Here is a 25,497-nt window from a genome sequence, read left to right on the forward strand (position 1 = left end):
AGTGTTCCTACCTTTTCTATTTTCAGGAAATGTTTATAAAGAGTTGGTATTAATTCTTCTTTAAATATTTATAAGAATTCACCAATGAAACCATCCTGGGTTTTACTTTGTGGGAAATTTTTCAATTACTAATTCAGTCTCTTTACTTGTTATAGGTCTATTCAGATTTTCTATTTATTCTTGTTTTGGTTTCAGTATTTTTTTGTCTTTCTAGGAATTTGTCCATCTCATCTAGGTTATCTAATTTGTTGACGTACAATTGTTCCTAGCATTCCCTTATAATCCTTTTTAATTCTGTAAAGTCAGTAGTGATATCCCCTTTTTCATTTCTGATTTCAATAACTTGAGGTTTTTCTCTTTGTTCCCTTGGTCAATCTAGCTAATGGTTTGTCAATTTTGTTGATCTTTTCAGGAACCAACTTTTGGGTTAGATGATTTTCTCTATTTTTTTATCCTCTATTTCATTAATTTCTGCTGTGGTCTTTATCATTTCCTTCCTTCTGCTTGATTTAGTTTTGGTTTGCTTTTCTTTTTCCAGTTCTATATTATTGATTTGACATCTTTTTTAATATGGTCATTTACAACTGTAAATTTCCCTCCAAATGTTGTTTTAGCTGCATCCCACAAGTTTAGGTATGTTGTATTTTCATTTCCATTAATCTCAAAGTACTTTAATTTCCCTGGGACTTATTTGATTCATTGGTTGCTTAGGAGTGTGTTGTTTAATTTCCATATATTTGTGAATTTCCAAAATTTCTCTCTGTTATTGATTCCTAATTTCATTCCATGTGTTTGGAGAACATACTTTGTATGATTTCACTTCTTTAACTTAACTACATTGAGGCTTCTTTCATGGCCTAGCATATGTTCTATCCTGAGAATGTTTTATATACACTTGAGAAAAATGTGTATTCTGCTCTTGTTGGGTGAAGTGTTCTATAGATTAGAGCCCATACCTTTGATCACTCACTACAAGACATGAGAAGGTTTGTAGGAAAAATCTATGACACTTTTGCTTTGACATTTCTACTGAAGTACTTTATAAACATTTCACAGACCTAAGGATTATGGATAAATAGAATTTAGTAGCTTCTAGCAAAGAAGGGAAACACTTTGGGTTAGTCTGAAGAATGGAAGAAAAAGAGAATCAACATTTGTTGAAAATTACCAGCAATACTATGAGCATTACTCCTTTTTACATATGAGGAAGCAGCCTTGGGAATTTTGTATAAACTTTCCTAATGTCACACAGCTCATGAGTTTTTGAGTCAGGATTTGAACCCACGTATTTCTGACTGCAAAGCTTCTGAACTTATCATATAGAACTTACAGATGGGAATACATGTGAAACTTGCTTTTGGTATTATTGCTGTTTTTGTTGTAAATAGATATAGTTTCAAGAGATAGTGTGAATTTGCACTTTAACAAAAATAAGTTTCTATTTTATTAGCACACTTTTCATGTGGATGTTGACAGGAGATGAAATCTCCTAATAAAGCAGTCAGTGATTTATCAATAACTTATTCCTAACAGCTGGGAGAGCAGAGCTAATCAGAATCTGAACCATGTGGTAAGATCACAGAGTCCAAGTTTATAGACTAAATCAGGGGTCCTGATTTTTTTTATCAAGAAAGTGTTGTTAGGCATTAGGACAGACCTCCAGTGTGAACTATAAGGAATTACCCTGCAAATCAGTGGGACATGAGAAAGTAATCTCCGCCATAATATTCCAGCACTTTTTAAGTAGACTTGATGTGTGAAGTGTGAACCATACTCCACTGAATGACAGCGATCCCACGCGAAGATTCCTATAGCATAGTGAGAGTAGGAGGTTATTTTTAATGCAGAACATTAGGACTTACCTCTAACCCTAACCTCCTCTCACCCAGAGCTAGGGAAGCTCCTCAAAGGGAGAGGAGGAGGAAAGTACTTTAGGAGATGTCTCCAGAACCTATTTGTTATGGTTCTTTGTTCTGTTTTTGACATTAGTTTTAGACATTCACTGCTATGTCACATGCCAGATTTGTGTCCTTTTGAACCAGTAGTAGTATTATAGTGCCAGTTCTGAATGCACATCATAAAACCAGAGGGCAGTAACATCCATAAAGCTAATGGTAATGTTGAAAATTCATCAAGAAATTACCAAGACTCTAGAAGACTACTCTCCCCACCCCAAATTTATTACCCGCTTTTAAACCACATACTAGAAAAGTCATTCTGAAAACTCTCCATGTTAACTGCAACAGTGAAGGAGCATTAAGCATGTAGAGGGACACCTGTGTTCCTCTGGCCCCTAGAAAATTGTTTATTGAGGACCTTACTTGAGAGCAAAATTATGTGTACATACTTATCCACCATTTCCCAGTTGCCTCTGAAATTTTTAGTGATCCCAACTATAGATACTGAAGTTTGATCAAATGTAAAGTAACTCATTCTGTTCGGCAGCTGGCCTAGGTTTATTTTCAAAGCTAAGCTAATATTAACAAAATTTGATTTGCATATGTGACATTTCTTTGAGCCATTTGTTCTCAAAGTGTGGTCTTCAGACTAGCAGCATCAGCTTCCCCAGGGACTTGTTGTAAATGGAAATCTCAGACCCCACCTCAAACTTACGGAAGCAGGAAGCCAGGGAGTAGAGACCAGCATCTCTTTTAACAAAGCCCTCAGGTGATTCTGATGTATGCTAATGTTTTAGAACCACTATATTCCATTGAAAATACTTTCCACCTGCCCCCAGTGTTATCTTAAGTGGTGTTTAAGCTCAATGTCCAGTCAGACTCTTTTGGTGTTGAGGGTGCAAAATGTATGAAATATGTCATTTTTATTCTCCCAGGTTTATAGTTGTAGTTTTAGTTATAGTACACTATCTTCCAGGTAAGCTGAAATGTTACCTCATTTGCTTTGCTGTTTCTTGCCTCATTATCTTTGCATATATCATTCCCTCTATCCAATTCCCCACAGCATTCCTTCTGTCCAGTCTTCACTTGTAAAAAATAAAACCCCTTTAGAGTTTGATGTGAGGTCTAAATGAGATAGCATATATGGATGTACTTATTAGCATAGCACTTGGAACATATTTGGAATAGACAAAAAGATAAAAGTAACTGTGTGTGTTCTGATCATATTACTTTACTGATTATAATTTTTTAATCAATTTACTCCATAAGAGAAAATTTTAGTTTATTGACAAAATTAAGGACAAATACTGAATCTTGCCACACATCTCATATTAGTTTAATGAAAAGCAGTAGGGGTACATGAAGGCCAAATGTGCACCTTAGTCTATAAAATGGTGGCTTTTATTCATGAATCAAGCCTAAATTAAGAACTCATGTAAATATAAATAAAGCATCTTTTCCATTTAGACTGAGCTAGTTTGGATTTCACATTAGCTAAATTAAAAATATGTTTTTATTAGGTGCAAGTAGTTTCCAAAGTGCTTTTCCTGGCTCACATCTTGTCCTTATTTTCTTGAAGGGTTGCTCTAGCACAGTTCAAGCAAATTTTTTGGTCCTGTTTGTCTGCCAGGTGGTAAGAGTAGGAAACCCACAGAGAGGTTAAGTCTGTACAGACTTGCAGAAAAGAAAAACTGGCCTTTTCTGCAGCGGTAGCCTGGGAATGAGTGGGCCCTTGCATCCAGCCACTAATGCTCTGAGGATGCCACTTGTTTTCAGCTAAATACCAGCTAGGGTTTTGGAAGTAGAGAATCTGCAGATTAATTTAGAGCACACAATGTAAGTGAGAGTTTTTACAAAAGTCAGGAAGCCCAAATTGATAGCCCCTGCTGTGGCTCAGTGCCTATTGTATCCATAATACTTTCATGCTGTACTGTGTATGTTATGTACCTAGAGAGAAAAGAAAACTAGTGAGGGTTTTTTCTCTAAATTTAGAGCTTTACTGTTTACTGTTAAAAACATTATAAAATCTTTCCTCGTCTCCCCTTATTGTCTTGTCTCCTTGCTTTTCCCCCCATTCCCTGCCCCCATGGCTCTTAGGATAGGAAAGAAGCTTTAAAAAAATGTAAAGGTCTATGTTCATCCTCCAAAACACCCTCTTAGTGGCATAGTGGCTATGGAACAAAAGCATATCTCAGTGTAGGTCCCAAAGTTTTTAGTTTTGAGAGGTGAGATCAAATTTGAGCAAAAAGTTTTTGACTAATTTGGGTTTGTAATTTTATCAAATTCGTATATTAAGTTTATTTATACATAGTGATGGAAAATAAAATTGCAATGGAAATTTTAAGAAACCTTTACTTAAAGTCTCAAAACTGCCATTGTGATAGTAAACTTAGTACAAATTGTAATATGCCCTATGATAGAATTTGTCTTGCAAATAGGAAAATCTAAACATTGTGTAAGCATTCAAATATGCCACACTCTCTCTTCTCTTCTTGACTAACATACTCTATTAATAAGCTCTAAGACATTTGAGATTATGCAGTGAGACTGTTGTGAAATCAAAAAGTTCTAACAAATGGATTCTTAAATTGGTAAAAATGATGCATGAAGTGTGCTGGACATCAGAGAAGTTTCAGTTGATTAAATTTAACTTCTTAGTTGTAATTTTAAATTTTTTTTATTTTAAAGAAGGTCAGGGAAGGAACATTAAATCATAATACTTACCAAAGATATTCAGGGAAAATTATTAAAAATATTCCCTCTGAAAAAGAAACTTTTCTTTTTCTAAACAGAAATAGGTTTATCTTTAGAATCAGCATTGAGAGTTTATAAAATCATTAAGTCACATGGTATTACACTCTACAGAGCTAATCATTGTTTTCATTCGGTAAACTTACTTTCAAATCTTTCTCTGTTTTTGTTTTTGTGTGTTGGCATGCACACACAAACACATGGTTTTATATAAATTGAATGATACTTTGTCTCTATTATGTAATCTATATTTTATAGTGTAATTATTTTAAATAGATATTTCCTATTTTTAACGGTGTTATAATAAACAGCCAGCACATTCTTTTTTTTTGCACTTGTCCAGGTGCTTGAACACTTCGCAGTCCTTAGGATGAATGCCTGGAATTGCTGAGCTCAGGGTACATACATTTAGTATTGATACATGTTGTCAGTGATTAAGAGAAAGGAATTATTTTTTAGTGTTAAATGTACTTTTTTCACCTACCAGAATGAAGAAAAATTGCCACGCTAGGCAATTTAGAAGAAAAATTAGCGCCACCAGCAATTTAGTTCAATTTGACATATTTACTGAATGCTGAATACTGCTTATGTGTCAGATTCTGTGCTAGTTATTAGGGTTGTAAAAGTGAAGTGACTTGGACTTCCCTGGTGGTGCAGTGATTAAGAATCCTCCTGCCAATGCAGGGGACACGGGTTCGAGGCCTGGTCTGGGAAGATCTCACATGCCCCAGAGCAACTAAGCCTGTGCACCACAACTACTGAGCCTGCGCTCTAGAGCCTGCGAGCCACACCTACTGAGCCCACGTGCCACAAGTACTGAAGCCCACATGCCTAGAGCCCGTGCTCCGCAACAAGAGAAGCCACCGCAATGAGAAGCCCACACACCGCAACAAAGCGTAGCCCCTGCTCGCCGCAACTAAAGCCCACACGCAGCAACAAAGACCCAATGCAGCCAAAAATAAATAAATAAGTAAATTTATTTATTTAAAAAAAAAAAAGTGAAGTGACTCAGTTTTATTGGACTAATGGAGATTACAAAGAAGTAACAGGCAGTTAAAATATGATATGGTAAGTGTGACAGTAAGGATAAATATAGGGAGATTGTGTACCAGTATCAGGAGTTCAGAAGTCTTTGTGGGGAAAGTGACATGAAAGCTGAGATCTGAGGATAAATGTATGTGGAGGAAGGATGTAAGAGGGACGAATATTTTAGGCCATGAGGAGTAGGTGTCAAAGATTATGACACGTTCTACGAACTAATAGGATTTTAGAATATGTGGAATGCACAAAGGGAGTGAGGCACCAGAGCTAGAGCTGAATAATAAAACAGATCTGAAATCATGAAAAACCTTGTAGTAGAGTTAATGAATATGGACTTTGAGAATTAAGGGGTGCTGTGTAGCAAGTAAGCAATGAGATCAAATTTGAACTTTAAAAAATTATCCTGGCTCTAGTTCGGAGAGTGATTTGAAGTCAAGCAAACCACAGCCCCAAGGTCAAAAGGATATGGTGAGCTTGATTTAGGAAGGCATCTGTACCAGAAGAGTACAAGCTTGCCAATTATACAAGGCAGTAAGGAAGGGCAATTTTCAAAGTCAGGTAAGCAAAAGCATCATTTATCTAATGGTTCTTCTCTCCTGAAAAAACACACAAAGTACTTCCCGGAGGACTTGGGAACTCCCACCCACGCAGTGAGGAGAGTCTGAAATTAGGGTTAGGAAAACAGGGTACATTAGTAATATCATCATCATCATCACCACCACCATCATCTTGTAGTTATTATCAGAAAGGCTACACTTAGGTGTACTTGATTATAGACCTAAAACAGAGTGACTCATTCTTGAGTGTAATAGAAGCTCATAATATACTTTTTGTCTTCATCATAAGTGGTTCAGGAGGCATGTGAAGTGGGCTTGTAGATGAAGGAGGGACCTCAACATCTCTGCATGCATTGGATAAGAAGGGCAGGGACAGTAGTCCCTAAACTTAAAATGTGAAAAGTTTCAGTGATTTAAGAGGAACATCTACATGCAACTCCATTTGTAAAACACTGTATAAAACTTAATGGTTCTCTAGAAGCCAATTTATATAATTCTAATCCATACTGATAAAAGTCTAGATGAATGCCAGAAAAACTTTTGCCTCAATTTCTTTTCCTTATATAATCCATACCATGTACTGTACTTAAAATCATTTGTTTATGTTTTCATTCTTTTACATAATGTTGAAATCATTTTGATGTCATGAAAGCAAACTTAACAAGGCAAGAATACTGTGAGAAATAGTAAATCTTTAATAAATAATTTACATAATGCTTTTCTGTCACTGAGTAACTATGACCTTCACAAAAACGACCTCATCCTTTTTAGGTAGACATTATTTTATCTGATGTCGTTTTTCTTAGTGATTTTTATCCTATGTGCTACATTTGAGATGTCTTTCTTCTCACAAAATTTCTCCTCTTTCCTAGCTCCCACACCTCCCTCTGGTGGTTTCCAGGATTAGTATTCTGATACCATTTCTCCCTTAATTTATGCCTATTTTTATTTAGCATATACTACAGAGCATACTCACAGTGTCAGATACTGTGATAAATGTAGCTCACTAAATTTTCTTTAGTGACTTTAGTTTTTTGTAAAAATGATGCCATAAAAAATTACGGCAGTATATCCAAGAGAGAAGAAAATAGGAAACCCAAAATGAAAACTCGACTAAAAACATCCAGAAATAACTGTCATTAACAATAAGTGAACATTATTCCAACCATCTCTTGAACTCAGGACCAGAGAGAAGTACTGGGGTAAAAGAGATGGTGGTGAACAATGAATTCATTTAAATAGAAAACTAAGACTGTACAACTGTGAAAATTTTGTGCATAGATGCTGTGGACATTGACAATTTAAAAACACTAATATAACCCAAATTGGAAAATGAAGGAAGGAAAAGGTGGAAAAAATGTCAAGTATACTAATTTCCTCAACCTTTAGGGCAGTTTAATCAGTATAAACTGAAATTAAATCATGTAGTTTAAAAAAGTGACTCCATTCTCTTAATATTTTCATAACATTTTTTCATAAAATGGAGAAATTTCTTAGGAAACCTCTTGAGACAAAGAAACATATAAAAATTAGAAATTTCTTGATCTACTTCCATTTAGTATTTTTGTGTTACATTCAAGTAAAATAAAATATAATATTCTCTTTTAATAAAATTATCTATTTAACCTTGCTTTTCTCTCTTCTTGGATCACTAGGAGATGTGAGGACACAGGGCAAACTGCTGCCCCCCAAGATGGAGGGACAGACAAGTGAATACAGGGAGTTTAGTTTATCTGAAGACAAGCAGAAATTGCATGGGAACCAGTGCTGGGATAGGAAACCTGAACTATAATTGACAAGTTGCTGGATGCTCAGTGTGGCTAAGTTTGAGAGTTAAAAACTCCAGGGACACCCGGTCATAGGGGGGCCCCACAATATTGTGAGATTTACCTCTGAGAGCTTAACTAGGTTCTCACAGTAAATCTCACAGAAATAAATCCCCTACTACTTCCTTCAGGGGGAGAGGAAAAGGAACCATTTTGACTTAGGCCAGAGCACTCTGTTCTTTTTGTTTTCCTTCAGGGGAAACCAGTTACCCAGAGCTCAACCTGCTGTGGGTTATCAGAGCTTAATGGACCTGGGAGAAGGGAAATAACCAACTTCAGCTGGCTCTAACCCTCCATGTTGGAGAATTGAAACACCCAAATGCAGCCCATTCTAACCATCCTGCCCCCACCTAAGGGAGGAGAAAAAACCTGAGAAACATTTGTGAAGTTCACAGCCCAGAGGCATAGTATCACTAAAAGACTTGAGGCTTAATCATAGGACCATAGGACACATCCCCTTTCCCCATACCTCACTACCACATTACTAAAGTCCTATTTACAGCAGTACCTTTTACCAGTACATAATATCTGGCTATCAAGAAAAAATTATAAGGTATACCAAAAGGCAAAACACAATTTGAAGAGATAAAGCAAACATCAGAACCAGACATGGCAGGGATGTTGGAATTATCAGACTGGTAATTTGAAACAACTATGATTAATATGCTAAGGGCTCTAATGGATAAAGTAGACAGCATGAAAGAACAGATAGGCAGTGTTAGCAGAGACATGAAAATCTTAAGAAAGGAGCAAAAGAAATGCTACAGATCAAAAACACTGTAAGAGAAATGAAGAATGCCTTTGATGGGCTTATTAGCAGACTGGACTCAGAGGAAAGAATCTCTGAGCTAGAGGGTATTTCAATAGAATCCTTAAAAACTGAAAAGTGAAGAGAACAAAGACTGAACAAACAGAACAGAACATCCAAGGACTGCGGAACAATTACAAAAGGTATAACATACACATGTTGGGAATACTGTACTTCTCTTAATGAGACCTAATGACCATACACATTTTTTGACAGTCACATCACAGTGTTGACTCAGATTGTGCTGTCAACTAAATGCCTCACTGTCTCCTTCTTTCTTGCTGCTGCTGTTACCCCTCCTACCTCCTGGACCCATACATATACCCTCTACCTGTAATTGGTTTGTCTTCTACTTTATATTCAATGCAACATCATATGCCAAAATATGGTAAGGACCTAGTGTACAGTATCTTAGTAGAAATATATCTCAAAACTAACTTTGACCTGTTATTTAGCATTCTTGGAATAGTTGCACTAGTAAGGACTAATTCATAATCATTTTTGCTCAAGCAGCCAGGCATTATTTGTTCTCTGCTTTAATGGCTGTAATGAAAGACATCATTTATGTCTTATGTTGCATAAGTCCATGACTACTTTATTCTCACAATATGGCAGTCTACTTTCTCTGTCAAAGAAAAAGGTGAACTTAATTTGAAGTGATTTATCCTTATTAATTTCTGCTGGTTGTTTTATGGTGCTCTGCATTTTGACTATGATATGTCTACATTTGGATTTTCCTTTTATTTATCCTGCTTGAATTTACTGAGCTTCCTGAATCTGAAGACTAATGTTTTTTATCAGTTTTGGAAAATTCTCAGACATTATTGTCTCCATTTCATTCTCTCTATTTTCTCTTTCTGCGATTCCACTTATACATGTGGTGGACCTTCTCACTCTGTCTTCCATGTCTTTTAATCTCTCATAGTTGTTGATGTTTTTCTCTCTGTGTTTTGCATCCTGTGTTATGCGTGTTTTCAGATATGCGTGTTTTTAGTGAGCTAAGCTATGCACTTTTTCAGATATGCGTGTTTTTAGTGAGCTAAGCTATGCATTTAAAGGTTGTTTTTTTTTTTTAATGTACTTTATTCAGCACTCCTAGGTATTTGTAAGAGAGTTTTCGGGTTTTCCTGGTATGCTGCCTTACTGGAATTGGAAATCTCATTTGTTTTTCATATTGAGTTAATATCATTTTGTAAAGTTGGATTATGGAATAGACATATGGCTAAAGACCGAATTTCTGCCACAACAGATTTACTCCACTTCTGTCAAATATCAGCTAAGCCAAGTTCTTGCTGTGAAATAACATGTTTGATTCAGAACTTATTACTTGGTGTTTAGAGAAAATAACAATATCACCTATGGTTATCATGGATATTTTATGATTTGGTGCAGGATTTACTCTTTAGTCTGTTTTGGAAAAGACAATAAGATTTTCTAAGATTTGAAGGAGGTCTTGTAAAGATTAATGACAATCTATATCAAATGTCTCAACTTTTTATTTAAAAATAAATGTGATCTTCCATATGAAAGGAGTAAGATTGTAAGTCTAAAGGCCAGATGCAGGTGCATTTAAATTCTTCCTTCTTTTCAAATTTCAGTGTACTTATGGATAGGGATTGTGTACTTATGGATAGGGATTATAGTCTTTCTTTTCCTACATATTGATGTAACAATATAAAGGACATGTGGAACATTATCTCTCATATTAAATTTTATCTCCTGATAGATGCTTCCAAGATCACTTAGATAAAATAATATAGGTTCTCTGTTAATCTTCCTCTTAGAAATTATAAATGTGTATGTGTGTGTATATATATATATATATATATATATATATATATACATTTCCTTGTTGACTTATTTACTCCTTACCTTCTCAACTAGACTATAATGAATGAAAATAAGCAATTCCATTCCAAGTGTTTAGTGACCAGAATTAAGGTATAAGAATTTTGTAATTTTTAGGGTTTTTTTTCTACTGTTATATTTCTTATTTTCATAGTATATGATATTTAATCCAAGCAGTACATCAAACAGAAAAACTTATCGGTAAGCTTTTGAAATCTATGCATCCATGAGAAAAATGGAAGGGTTTGCCTTTTTGATCTCTTTAGTTAGCCTGAGGTCTCATTTTGTCAGTAATTGATTCTGTAAATAGTAAGAATAGAAGTAGTGTTGGTGCTGGAGAGAACGATAATGATAATAATAGAAGAAGCAAACTCATGTTGAGCACATATTTGGGCCGAGCACCGTGTTAAGTACTCTAAGTAATTTCCATGGAATCATGTTTCTTCCTTACAACCTTACTTTTATTCTCATTTCAAGATGAGAAAACAGACTTAGATTGGTTAACTTAGTTGTCTAAGACCATCCTGCTAATAATAGGTAGAACAGAGTTTGAACACACAAATCAGGGGTTCCATGATTTAATTTGTTTTTTTATTTCCTGTATATATTTTCAAAATTAATGTATAAGCTATAGCATACTGAAATACTTTCCTGATACATGTTTAACCTGCATCTCTGCTCCTGCTGATGATACCATACTAAAAATCGTGCCATACATTTTTAGTTTTAATACTTATGATGGGCTTTTATTACGGCTATTTTATGATTTCATCAACAGCCAAGCTGTTGTTTCATTACAAACAGATTCGGTATCTTTGTGATTAAAGCGACAGACTAAAAACCATGAAGGCTGTACTGTTTGGCTTGCAATCATTTCCATGTGTTATGAATTCTTATCAGATGTTGGGAAATAGCAGGCTTAAGCTAACTGCAAGTACTACATCCATGGTCCAAGAAGCAGTGATCTGTAATGGACATGTGTTTAGCCGTCAGCTTGCTTAACAAAGTCTCTAAGCAAATTCATTTACCATCGTATGTGTTAAGAAGATATGTATACATAGTCCATTTCATTTTTGTAGATTAAAGTTCTCTTCAAAAGCATGTCAAATACTCAGGTCTTGATAACTTTACCTTTTTTTCTTTTTGAAGGTGAATGTTAGAGGAGGTCAGTGTTTGAGTTCACCACCCTTATATTAAGATAATATTTCTCATGCCATAAGAAAAAAGAACAGATATAACTCAAAATTTTCCTAAGGCACATTCCTGGAAACTGGAGAAAATGAGAAAAGCATCTGGGAAAAAATAAAAACTGACTGAAAATCATGCAGGATACTTGTCACTGACATTTTAAATCCTCAATCTCAAGTTGAAAAGCTGTACGATTAAAAAAAAATTGCAAGATTTTTAACTTTTATAAAGTATATAAACAGTCCGATAAAAATATAAATATACTGTAGGTATAAAAACTTTCCTGCGTAGTTACTTATTCATATTGTCTTCTGTTGTTCAGCTTAAAAATAAGGTACTCAAGTCTAAATGTACTTTTCATTCAGTGGGTAGTAAGCACATTAAGTGAAAAACTGCATAAAGAATTAGGATGTCTGTATCATATTTACGGTATTGTTACTGACTTAGGCAATATTGAAAAAAAAACTGTTACCATCTCTATACTTCAACTTCTTTGTGTCTAAGGTGAAGACTATATTCAGCATCTCGCCATTTCCTTAGATTATGGACTTTAAGATCCTAAATCCAGAGGACTTGAAATAGAATGATCTGCAGAGTATAATCACTTTTTACATTTATAATTGTGATTATGCATTTTAGAAATATTAATTTACACCTTCCTCAGACTGTTCTTAGGTGATGATAAAACTGAGGCAAAGGAGGATTAATTGCTTTCCTGTGACCATATAATGATGTTGAGTCTAGGTGTTCTGATAAACATGTCTCCTGTTTTTATACAAAAGTTGTATTTACTCTTTTGGAATGGACATTGGCCATAAGAAGATAAAACAACCCATCAATGAGATTAGAGTATGTATCTTTAATAGTATAGTAACTAGTATCATTTTACTTAAGATGATTGATTTTTATTTAAAGTTTTAATTCTTTAAATTGCTTATGTAATTTAATAGTCATGAGTTGGTTGTAGTATATTTTATTTAAAAAAAAAAAAAACTGCCTTCTAAGCACCTAATAGTGCTCTTAACTCATTTTAATCCTTAATCTTTGCATCAGCTTTGTTATAATAATAGGCTGAATATAGTCAGAACTTACAGATGAGAAAACTGAGGTACAGTGAGCTTGAAAACTTTGCCCCAAAGCTGTGCTCTAGTGCCACTTTCTCCATGAAGCCTTGAAAAATGAGGAAGACTTTAGTTGGCAGTAATAGGGAGAAAAGACAATTTTAGGTAATGGAAATGGCATGAACAAAGGCGTGTATGTGCTGAAGCTCAAAGTTTGCCAAGGTAATTATGACTAGTGTGTTTTGGCTGAAATTTAGAGTAACCGTAGAGGATCTGTGATAGATAAAGTTGAAAAAGCAGTTTGAAGGTAGCTCGTAAGAGGGACTTGAATGCTTGGGAAAGAAATTAGTGCACAATTCAATAGGACTTAGGGAGTTCAAAAGATTAGGGAGTAGAATTGTAAGATTTGGCCTAAGTGTGCAAAATGAATGGAAGAAAGGTCAGACCAGAAGCACATAGACCAAGTAGGAGACTGTGGTTATAGTGAAGTCACAAAAGCCTAAACAGCTGTCACTAACCACAGAAAGGAAGAGACTTTGTAAAGGAGGAAGAATGTGGCTACTAAATAGCTGTAGAGAGTAAGAGAGCAATACTAGAAGATGGGCCTGACAACCAGCGTTCTGGTGGCTTATCAAAGAAAGGAGAGAGAAAATGAGGTGGTGTTTTTTGAGTAGCCAAAATGATCAATCTGACTTGGTAAATTTGATGCATTTGTGGGATACTAATTGAAGTATCCATCTGGCAGTTGGAAATGTGAATTTAAGCTTGAAAGTAGAAATGTGTAAAGAGCATAGGCTAACGATCTGGCTTTTACACTTTGACTGCATTAAGAAAATAGAATTGAAATCCTGAACATGGATGAAATTTCTAAAGAAGAGAAGAAAAAAAGAGAGGGTTGAGACTAGGCTACTAAGAAGCACCTAAATTTGAGAAGCAGGAGGTGGAAGAGTAAAAGCCAGTGGAAACAGAGAAAGAATATCCAAAAGGTAGAACGAGATCAAGCATGGCACTAGGTCTGAGGTCGCAAAAGGTTAGAGGTCAGGGGTCAACAAAGTTGGATTCTTCTGAAGGTCTAAGTTATGATCTAAAGGGAAGCCACTGAAGTTTGTGAAGAAGGTACTTCTTCTAGGACAGCAGTTTAAGGAATGTGTGGGTTACTGGTAAGGTAGTAAAATAGGTGGATAGTGGATACAATGAAGACAAGAGCCACTGAGAAATTGGTTGTAAAAAAAAAAAAGAAATGGACGCTCAAAGTTGTGGAAAAAATGGAAGGACAACATTCTCACCTGGGCTCCTCACAAATACCTAGCATTTAGACTTTGCCCCAGGCTCTCTTCCTAGCTCTATCTTTTGTTTCTAGTCCCCGTCCCCCTTTAAATCATCTATGCTATAGCATAATGTTTTAACGTGCACCCTATGTTTTACCATCTCCCGTCTTTAAGACACACTGCTTGGATGCCTTTCATTGTATCTCCTCTTGGCCAACTTCTACTCATCTTTCGGGGTCCACTTCAAATGCCTCCTCTATGAAGCCATCCCTTATTTAGTGTATAGTATTCTTTCCTCAGAATTTCAAAATGCTTCAGTCATTTCTTTGTCATGGCAGTTATTGCTTTCTATTATGTACTGTTATTATTATTTATGTACATGATTTATCTCTCTCTTTGGAATTTAGGCTCCTTGGAGACTTTCTCAAGGTTTCAGTTATACCATAATGAAAAGAGCATAGACTTAGAATTCAGACAATCTCATTTTCAGTTTCTAGCTCTTTCACTTTCTGATAGATTGTGTGACTTCAGGCTTAGTATTTAAGCTCTGTAAGCCTCAGCCTTCTTCCCTATAAAATGCCTATATCACAGGTTATTGAGAAGATTAAGTGGTAAGGGAGGTAACTGGTTTAAAGAACCTAACAGGGCTTCCCTGGTGGCGCAGTGGTTGAGAATCCGCCTGCCAATGCAGGGGACGCGGGTTCAAGCCCTGGTTTGGGAAGATCCCACATGCCACAGAGCAACTGGGCCCGTGAGCCACAACTACTGAGCCTGCGCGTCTGGAGCCTGTGCTCCGCAACAAGAGAGGCCGAGATAGTGAGAGGCCCACGCACCGCGATGAAGAGTGGCCCCCGCTCGCCGCAACTAGAGAAAGCCCTCGCACAGAAACGAAGACCCAACACAGCCAAAAATAAATAAATAAATAAATTTATTTATTTAAAAAAAAAAAGAACCTAACAAAGTTAGATTCCTTTCCCTCCTTATTCATCTTGATTTCTGTGTCATCACTCAGAATGGTACAGTACAGATATTAGATGCTCCAGAAATTGCTGAATGAATTAGTAATTTCTTTGCTATTACTAAGTATATAAAGGCTACTATAGTTTCTAGGCTCCTGATATTTTATTGGGATGATGTTTTTAAGGAATTCTTTTTTTCATTGGAACAGAGTATACTACAGATTTACCAGATTAAAAATATATACAATGCAGAATTATTTGATGGATAATGGTGATGTCATACAAACCATGTTAAAATTCAAATGAATCCAAATTAGAGACCTACCTATTAGGAAAAAATTAATTAGCTTAGAGTTAATAGTAGCTTATAGAAGCTATTTCTTTTACCATACAAGTAGAAACTAGGCTTTGAGGGAGCCAAAAAGATGCTGCCTAGACTCAAGCAAGCCCATAGTTTGTATGATTGCTTTGTAAACAGTATAAGGTGACATATACTCCAGGCTTACAATTTTCATTCTCATTTTAACAGATTCAAATATATTCTATTACCAGTGGATAAAATTATATTCCAGAGAATGTAAGATTGGAAACCCTAAAACTGGACTGCGATCTAAAGACTAGGTTAAAAACTTGCACTTCATTCCAAGAGTTATGGATTCCACAAGTACTAACAAATGGTGTTGTTTGAATAATCTGAAAGATTTTGACAATGTTGTAAATTTTTAATTACTTGAAAAATTCAGTATAATGAAAACGTACTTTAATAATCTGTAAAGACCTAAACCTTCTCTGTCTCGCTTTGTCTTTTTTGAGTTCTTATTCATCATTGTTCAGTTTGTATATTATTATGGCTACTTCAATAGTGTATCTAAATCTTTTACTATTTAAGGATAGATTTTTAGAAGCTGGCATTACACATTCATTGCCCTTTTTAAAAATTACAAACAGGGTTGATCTCCATATGGAGTAGAGGTAGCATTCGTTTATAATAAATAATATAATGAAATATTCCTACTTGACAAACAGCCCTTAACTGTAGTACTGTTTCGAACATAAGATCTGAATAATAATAGCCATCATTTGTTGAACATGTATTGAATGCCCAATATTTCAGATACCTTACTCTGATTTTATAGTTGAGGAAGCTGAGACTCAGAGAAGTTAAATAATTGTTGTTAGGTCTCCCAGACAATAAGTGATGGAGTTGGCTTTTAAGTCAGGACTTTCTGAACCCTAAGTTAATCTTTTTAATGACTGTGCTCTACCGACTCTACAATAGTTATACTCTCATTGCCTCTCATTCTTTGCATACTTCAGATCACTCTAATAACTAGTTTTGTTCAGCCATCATGTAGCATTTCTTCTTCAACTTTCAAAATAATCTTCCCCTCAAGGCCTTAGTCTTCAGAAAATATCATCTGAGTTTCCTGAATTACTTACCAAAGTAAAAATTTTTTAAACTAGTATAATAAAAAGGTAAAGGTATTTAGTGGATGGAGCAAAGATGTGGTTGCTATTCTCTGTTTTCACATAACGTCAAGAGATAGGACGTAATTACATTTATCAGAGAAATAGATCCTGAGAGCCTAAACTAGGCATTGATGATGAGAGTCAAGAGGAGCAGTTACATGTGAGAGAGATTGGAAGATGACATACCTCTACGGTGATTCAGTGAAAGGGAGGGTGAACAGTCCCAGGGGAAGTTCAGAGTTTGGTCATTAGGAGGAAAATGGTTTCACGATCAAATAGGGACTTCAGGAGAAGGGACAGATTTGGCCAGGAAGGAGCTGGCTTGGAGTTTTGACATAGAGAGTTTGTAATTCTTGTGACATCTAGCCTCAAGCATCCATCTGGATCTAAGCCCTTGACACGTGGCTAGTTTGAATTGAGATGTCCTGTAAGTGTTAAATATACACTGCATTTGGAAGAGTTAGTACAAAAAAAAAAGAATGTAAAATATTAATATTCTCATATTGGTTGCATGTTGAAATAATAATATCTTGGATATTTTGAGTTATTGAGTTAAATAAAATATGTTTTTAAAATTAATTTAACCCATTTCTTTTCACCATTTTTTTTTTAATGTGGCTGCTAGGAAACTTAAAATTGTATATGTGTCTTACCTTATATTTCTGTTGGACAGCACTAATGTACACAGAAGTTTGTAATAGATAGTTAGAAATGTAGGGCAAAATGTCTAGATTTGGAAATAACCCATTATAAAAGTGATAGCTTATGTTATAAGATTAGATAAAAATGCTGGCGTACAGGGTATAGAAATGAGAAAGATGCCAACAATTATAGGATGAGAAGAGAAAGAGTAATTCGGAGGAGAATTAGAGAATCAAGACTCTAAAGTGGTACATAGTCTGATAGAATTTCAGAAAGAAGTAGTTCTTATCATTGAATGATAGAAAGGCCAAAGAGGAAGAGGAGGACTGAGAAAAGGACATTGAATTTGATTGATATAGAAGCAGTTTCAATAGAGTATAAGAAGGATAGATTGCAAGAGATTAAGAAGTTAGAGGTTGATGAATTAGACTCTGTATATAAACTATTCTTTCAAGCGAGGAGTTCACTTGTAAAGATAGCAATCTCTTGATTGGAGCAGAGTACAGGGAAATTTGAGCATGCTGTTGGCTGAATGAAAGGATTAGTGAAGTGGGAGTGCTTGAAGTTATAAGAAAGAGAAGATAATTTCTATAGTAAGGTCCTAATGCATTGGGTCCCAACCTGAGTTCATGTTAGAGTCACCTGGGTAACTTGTCACAGGAGCAAATTCCTAGGCAACATCTCACATCTAAAGAAATAATATTTTCTGGAGATGTGTCTCCCCAAACATGTTTTAACAAGTTCTTCCAGGTGATTATGATGTATCCATCAGGCCAAACAAATCAAGAAAATTAAGGGTTCTGGTGAGGACATCAGTGAAATGACTGACCATAGCATCCAGAATGGATAGAGAGACGACCGGGTTAGAATAAGACTGGTGGACTGTGAACTACGATTAAGGAGTTGGCTTTCATTATTAAAAGAGTGAGCATAAGTTTAGTAGGAATGAAAGACTGAGAAAGCTAAAAACATAGTGGATTTTGATCAAAGAGGGAAGTTTCAGAATTGAGGACCTTGGAGGCCAAGCTGTGTGTGTTTGATATGGAAAAAAGGTGAAAAGAACTGAGTCATGCACATTGTAAGACCTATCAGTTTGGTGACTCTAATACAGGACAGAAGTAAAAAAGTATGAGATTTGGGGTTTAGGAGGAAGCACTAAAGGCTGAATCAGTAGGGAACTATTTAGACTTAGGATTTTGCTAAACCTTGATTATCTTTAGAGAACATTCCAGAATGGGGTGCCTCCTTGGGCTACCGTGTTCTTAGTCTCCGTGACCCACTCTATCTTGTGGAAAATAGAGTGGGTGCCTGACATTCACAAATATAAAATGCATAGTTTTAACTATTCACAAGTGACCCTCAGGGTTAATGACATGGGCAGTTAATACTTTTTTCCAAGACTTGAATTTGAATCTCCTGCCCTAAAAGTGGCCTGTAGAACCCAGTCACTTAACAAGTGACTTACAGTGAAGCCAACAACTTACATCTCCATTTGCCTTTAATATATGATTGTATTAATTATCAAAATACCTCAGCCTGATAGGTTTCACAGGAGAGGAAATTATTTGGCAAATTGTGATATCAAATGGGTTAAAAATTAATTGAGTTAAAAAAAAATTAGCACTGCTCCTAGCATATAATAATTGCTTAATAAATGGTAGTTATTGGTGCCAGTTCAGGAATTCAACAAGTTTCGAAGCCAAATGTTTTTGTGTATGCCCAGGTTTAGTGAATAGTATTTATATTAAAAAGTTTGTTTTGATTTGGAATCTCCATGAATTATTAAACTGAAACCAGAATGTTAAATTTGCAAGTAAATTAGAGGGAGAACAATAGTTCATTTATCACTTACCAACTGTTTGATATATTTGAAGGGGGCTATATTTCATAGTAACTCATATTATATTGCTATTATGAAAATCACAACTTTTAATATATCCTTTAAGTATGTTTCCATACCACAAATACACATACACAGAAACAAAATGAATTACATTATTCACTTTGTTTTTCTTAGAGATTTAGTGTACCTGACAACTAGATTTAGTTGTTTCTGCTAAACAACTTTCTCTTTCAGTCTATTATATACTTATATAATTGTTTTTGCTTTATAGCGAAGAGCTCAGAAAAGAAGCAAGACAATTAAAGCGGGAACTCTTAGCAGCAAAACAAAAGAAAGTGGAAAATGCAGCAAAACAAGCAGAACAAAGAAGTGAAGGTAAGGGCAGTTATCAAGCTTATATTTTCACTTGGTACTAATTCCCTCTCTCCTGAGTTGAGTTTTGTTGTTGTTGTTTAATGCTTTCTTTGGCCAGTTAGCCAATAAAATTAAGTTTCACTTAGGACTTTTGTCTGAGAAGGAAATTCAATCAAACATGATCGTAACTAGTGTTCCTTAATAAACAGAGTACTTCACATCAAGCAAAACTTAAATGTTGCCATAGCACATATCTAGAAGTACACAGGATAGAATGTCCATTTTTACATTGCATACCCTTTAAAACATTTAAGAAAAGTGTTTAGGCCCTATATATGAGACGTGTATAGACATTATTCGTACGTTGGTTTGAATAGTATTAAATACAAATTCTTGTTTTTTGTTTGGTTTTGGTTTTGCTCTTATGTTTAGGTACAGAAAATCTAAAGTATTGATAAAACTGATCAAAAGCTGATCAAAATAATATGCTGCTTTTTATACAGGTTAAATATTTCTTTATTGTACTGTGATTTTTTTAATAAAGCTCTAGAATAGCTTCAAAAAAGCTTTTTTACTGAAGATCTTTAGTTTAAAACTGTTTCAGCTATAAAACATGTCATATTCAATTTCCAAAATAACAATTGGAACTCTCTAATCTGTCTTCTTTTTACAATAATAAAATACATTGTAGATTCAGTGAACATGATCAGAAATTTGATTGTTACCTTTAATAAGGTACACTAAATTTGGCTTAACAAATTTGCTTTGTGCATATATCTTGTGTAGTCTCATGCTTTTGGAAAGCATGAATATTTTTATCTACTAGGTTCTATAACAGTCACTGGAGATATATCAAAGCATAAGATGTAATATCTAGCCTTAAAGAATATGTATTCCAATACAGAACAGTGGTACAGCATTTGGCCATAGGCATTATTATTTATCTTAAGTAGCACAAGTATTACCACATAACTATCTAAAACTCATAGTTCTTAAGATTATTTGTACCATGTTCCCAGTGACTATTATAGTAAAGGCAGGTACTTGATGTAGAACTTAGAATCACCAAAATATGTTTGAGTGAAACAAATTATTAAAAAGTTAACTCACCAGAATGACACAAATTATAAATGGAATTTGAAGGAAAGGATAGGCTTATATGTGACTAGATCATATGGGTAAAATGTAACCCAGATTAGAAAGAAGCTATATTGGCAATATTGAGATTTGAAAGAGTACAAGATTTCAAATATTGTATTTGAAAGAATACAGTGAGGATTATTTAATTTTAAGTTTATATATAATTTTCCCAGGGGACTGTTTCTTATAATTAAAAAGCATTTTAAGTATATGAAAGTAATTCCTTTTAACTGGAAAGATGTTTTATTTTAATTTTTTATTCATTTTTGAGCTAGTAATTATTATTCTCCCACCCCATCTGAAGAGCCATGATGGACTAGGGCTATGAAGTTGGCAGTGGATGGTCCTTGCCTTCGTACATAGTTCATGATCTAGTAGGAGTGAGAGAATTGCAGTAGGAAATTACTGAAATAGAGCTGTATGGTTAAGGCCTGTATTAGACATAAACAGGCTGTGTTGATTTATTTGTCTGCCTTTGAAATACTTAATACAATTAGGTAAAGAAAGATTTGAATCTTAAAAGAATGATTTCTTAACACACACACAAAAAGAAGATTCTTCTGGAGCTTATTCCAGTCTATTTATATGAAAGTTAGCCAGGTTAAAAATCTTTTTATTTCATAATTAGAAAGAGAATTATATATTACTTTTATAGTAATATATATATTACTTTTCTGAATTTAATTTTTCTTGTATCATCTAGAAATACCTGGATTTTCCCTAAATCTGAGAGACAGTTAAAATTAACTTCCCAAAAAAAGCAATCATTTGGTTGCTATCGTTTTTCTTCTAGTCTCAGAATGGGCCATGTTATTTATTTTTTTATTGTTTTATTTTGAAATAATTTTAGACTTACAGAGAAGTTACAAAAATTGAGAGTTTCCAGATACCTTTAATGTTAAGGTCTTGTGTAACCATAATACAATGATCAAAACCAAGCAATTAGTATTAACACGGCACTATTACTAACTGCAGACCTTCTTAGAATTTCACCAATTTTCCCACCTGCGCCCTTTGTCTGTTCTGTGATTCCTTCCAGAATTCCATATTGCATTTAGTCATCATGTCTCCTTAGTCTCTTCTGATTTGTGACGGTTCCTCAATCCTTTCTTGTCTTTCATGAACTTGACACTGGTTAGATATTTTGTAGAATGTCTCAATTGAGTTTGTCTCATGTTTTCTCATGATTAGATTGAGGCTACGCATTTTTTGGAAAGATTGCCACATAAGTGGCATGTCCTTCCCAGTGCATTGTACCGGAGGTAGCAAGATGTCTGTTGTCTTTTTATTGGTGATATTACCATGATCACTTGGTTAAGGTAGTTTCTGCTTAGTAGCTACACTGTTAAGTTACTCTTTTTCCCTTTGAGATTATAAGTACTGGAGGGGAAGATACTTTGCAACTATACAAATATCCTGTTTCTTTTCAAGCTTCCTCACACTGATTTTAGCATCCATCGATGGATATTGCCTTTAGGCAACAGTTATTTACTGTGGTGTTCTAATGGTGACTATTTCCCTGATTAGTACTACTTTTATTACTTGGAATTCTTCACTAAGAAGAATTTACTATTTTTAATACAAATTTTGACAGTAATACTAGGTGCTCATTATATGAAACACTAATGGTTGTACGAATGCTTTGGAATATTATATTTCAAAGTAAACAGGAAAGTATTAAGACTCAATTTCAGTTACTAGCAGTGAGGTTATTTAAGCCTTAGTGACTCCATTTTCTTATCATAAATCCAGGGATAAAATGCCTTGTGCATCCTTCAAGTTGCTTGTAAGAAGTAAATTAGGTAATGAGAAGACCTTTAATAAATTTACAGTGCTATATAAAAATAATAATTTTACATTTGTAAGAGAAAAATATAGTTATTCATGGTTTCATTTTGTTTTCTATCCAAATCTACAAATTGAAAATATGAATTTTTTAAGCCTATTTTTTAAATTAATTAATTTATTTATTTTTGGCTGCATTGGATCTTCATTGCTGCACGTGGGCTTTCTCTAGTTGTGGCGAGCGGGGGCTACTCTTCGTTGCGGTGCGCGGGCTTCTCATTGTGGTGGCTTCTCTTGTTGTGGAGCACAGGCTCTAGGCCCGCGGGCTTCAGTAGTTGTGGCACATAGGCTCAGTAGTTGTGGCTCACGGGCTCTAGAGCACAGGCTCAGTAGTTGTGGCGCACGGGGTTAGTTGCTCTGCGGCATGTGGTATCTTCCGGGATTGAACCCGTGTCCCCTGCATTGGTAAGCGGATTCTTAACCACTGCGCTACCAGGGAAGTCCTGAAAATATGAATTTTAATACTGTGTTAGAGTTAAAGCCTATAATCAATATGGTTACATATAAATATGACATAAATTAAAATCTCAAAATAAGCTTTCCTTAACTGTGTTTTCACAGTTGCATTTTTATAATCATATTCTTTCTTAAAAGGTATGTGTGTGTGAACTTAGGTACATTCTTAAGTAAAGCTTCCAGTAGTATTATTTCCTGATTCTATGAATTAATCTGGCAAGTCTAACACTTACTGACTACTGCCACTTTATTTTAGAATTTAATGTATTATTCTCACATTAAAAGCACTTGCAAAGAAACCCATAAGTACAAGAAAGCTTTGTGTTCTAATGTCCGTGCATTAATTTACCTAGTTTTGTCCTTGCATGAATGGAGGTCTCCCATTTAGCCAGGTGCTCTAATAGATGTGATACTTTTTCAGGGCTTCTGTCATCTTAGGAAATCACCTTTGATCAGGGAGTAATATTCCTTTGGTTTTATAATCCTTATCCAATTTCCTGGGCTAGATCCTTAGCCAGATTTGTATAGATAATTAGGAATTTATATTCTAACCATAGTTCTGCTTCTAAATCTATTCTATTACCTGAGACAAGTTACTTTGAAATCAGGATCCATCTGTTTCTCCATATAGAAATTCTAAGATAAGTAAGGTGTGCTATTTTAATTTTTTTAATGTTTTGCTGTATTTACTCTTTATTAATTCCTTCAGTTCCATTATGATAGAAAATAAAATAATTAAAAGTCATTTGAAAGAAAGATTGTTACTTTTACATCAATAAGTACTTTGGGCCTCATACAATTAAACAATCCAAAATACATTGCCATTTGATATTACCTGATTGTAGTGATAGTGCCATGAGTATACACACATGTCCAAACCCATCAAACTGTACACGTTCAAACATGTACAGCTCATTTGTATGCCAATTATGCCTCAACAAAGCTGCCCCCTAAGAAAGAATATTGATCTACAACCCAGAAACCTCTTAACATCTCTGCCCTAGTATGAAAGCATATACTTATAATTGAGTCAATGTATTAATCTCTTTAACACCAATGTAGTAAAAAGCTTCTCTATGTAGTAAAAATGTATATGGGACCATCCATTTTTCTCTTCAGTCTTCCCAGTAAAGCTCAAGATCTGCTATTTCTTATATCACAAAGATATTGTCAGATAATAAATATAATTATGCCTCTGTGTATGGAGAAAAGCACTACAAAAATATAACCTTATAATTTTTGCCATTGCTTTGCCACCTATTTACTTTTTAAAGGCCTCAGATAATGTATAAAGAAGGCTTCAGTAAATGAAAGAAATAGAATGTGAAGGAATACAGCCATTATTATAGTCATATAATGAGAATTTTTATAGCAGCATGAAATTTGACTCTAAAATTCAAAAAAATTACATTTCTTAGTTGAATACAAAATCTGCAGTAGGCTCTAACATCCCAATTTAAATAAACAAGGAATGTGGTGTTTTACTTCAGATACCAGCAATGTCAAAAGAGATGTACTGCAGGACAATCCTGTTTACAGCCTGGGAGTCTCTTTAGTCCCACTGTAAATCATCCAGGCCTGTGCATAGGATTTTTGTAGGGGGTAATAAATTTTGAATAAGATTGATAGTTAATTGGAGATAGTTGGTTTCCTGTGTTGGCTCTGTCAAGTTCTTTAATAAACTATATAATCCTTTTTGTTAAATTATGTCTCTAAGTCCTTTCCAGATTTCTTTAAGTTTCATCATATCAAAAGCAGCACCAAACTGAACATAGTCACATAGAGATACGCGTTTGGACTTCTTCTCTAATCAGCTCTAGGGAGATAAGGTGTCAGATCCTCTTTTCAAAGTTCCAAGCACACAATACCTGCTCTATGACTAGCGCCAGAAATTAGAGGAGGAAGAGCAATCTGAGCTTGTAAATCAAGAAACAATTTTAAAGCCTCTTCATGAAACACATCCCTGAGGTGCTTAGTACCTCTCAAATTGCACTGGGCCATTTCAGGTCTCTTCAAACTATCTTTTTAATGCTGGATTAAGTCAGACTAGGGCCTCTCAGGCTTGATAGGTTGTGAAAGTATATAGTTTTTGACTACTTTTCATCTATCTAACATATAATGTTAAACTAGCTTAATCTTGGTTTTTATAAGAAACAGAAACCCTTCTGGAATGTTAGCTCTATGTTGTGCCTGATACCATGTAGAATTAATTCCTCTCTGAGCAAACTGGTCCTGTTTTCCAAGCAGTTAGCTCTCTTCAGGGAGCCTTAAGTCATCATTTTGTTCCTGGAGGCTGGAAGTATCAGACCTATTTTTCCCGTAGTCTACTCTTAATGTATTGGTAACTTTTAATGTTATTTACATGGAAAAGTGAAAGTATATTTGCCCTTGACTTATAGAAAGCCTCTCAGTCCAGCCATCAATAGTACTCTATTTATTCTTACTTTGGGCATGGTGCTAATAAACTGATTACCTGGTTCTAAGTTAAAAACAGATTAAAGAATAATAAAAGTGTGGGGCAGTACTCTTTAAAAGGGTAAAC

At 34.9% G+C, this 25,497-nt stretch overlaps 1 protein-coding gene across 2 annotated transcripts in view; it reads left to right on the top strand.

Moving 5' to 3' along the window:
• Positions 1-25,497, top strand: part of CWC27 (CWC27 spliceosome associated cyclophilin) — a 243,507-nt gene that overhangs the window by 92,494 nt on the left and 125,516 nt on the right. For both annotated transcript variants that reach the window (XM_061189294.1, XM_061189295.1), the window contains exon 12: positions 19,432-19,535. In XM_061189294.1, coding sequence (XP_061045277.1) covers positions 19,432-19,535 — 104 coding nt within the window. The remainder of the gene's footprint in view (positions 1-19,431; positions 19,536-25,497) is intronic.

Source organism: Eubalaena glacialis, chromosome 4, assembly GCF_028564815.1.
Source record: "Eubalaena glacialis isolate mEubGla1 chromosome 4, mEubGla1.1.hap2.+ XY, whole genome shotgun sequence".
Taxonomy (NCBI): Eukaryota; Metazoa; Chordata; class Mammalia; order Artiodactyla; family Balaenidae; genus Eubalaena; species Eubalaena glacialis.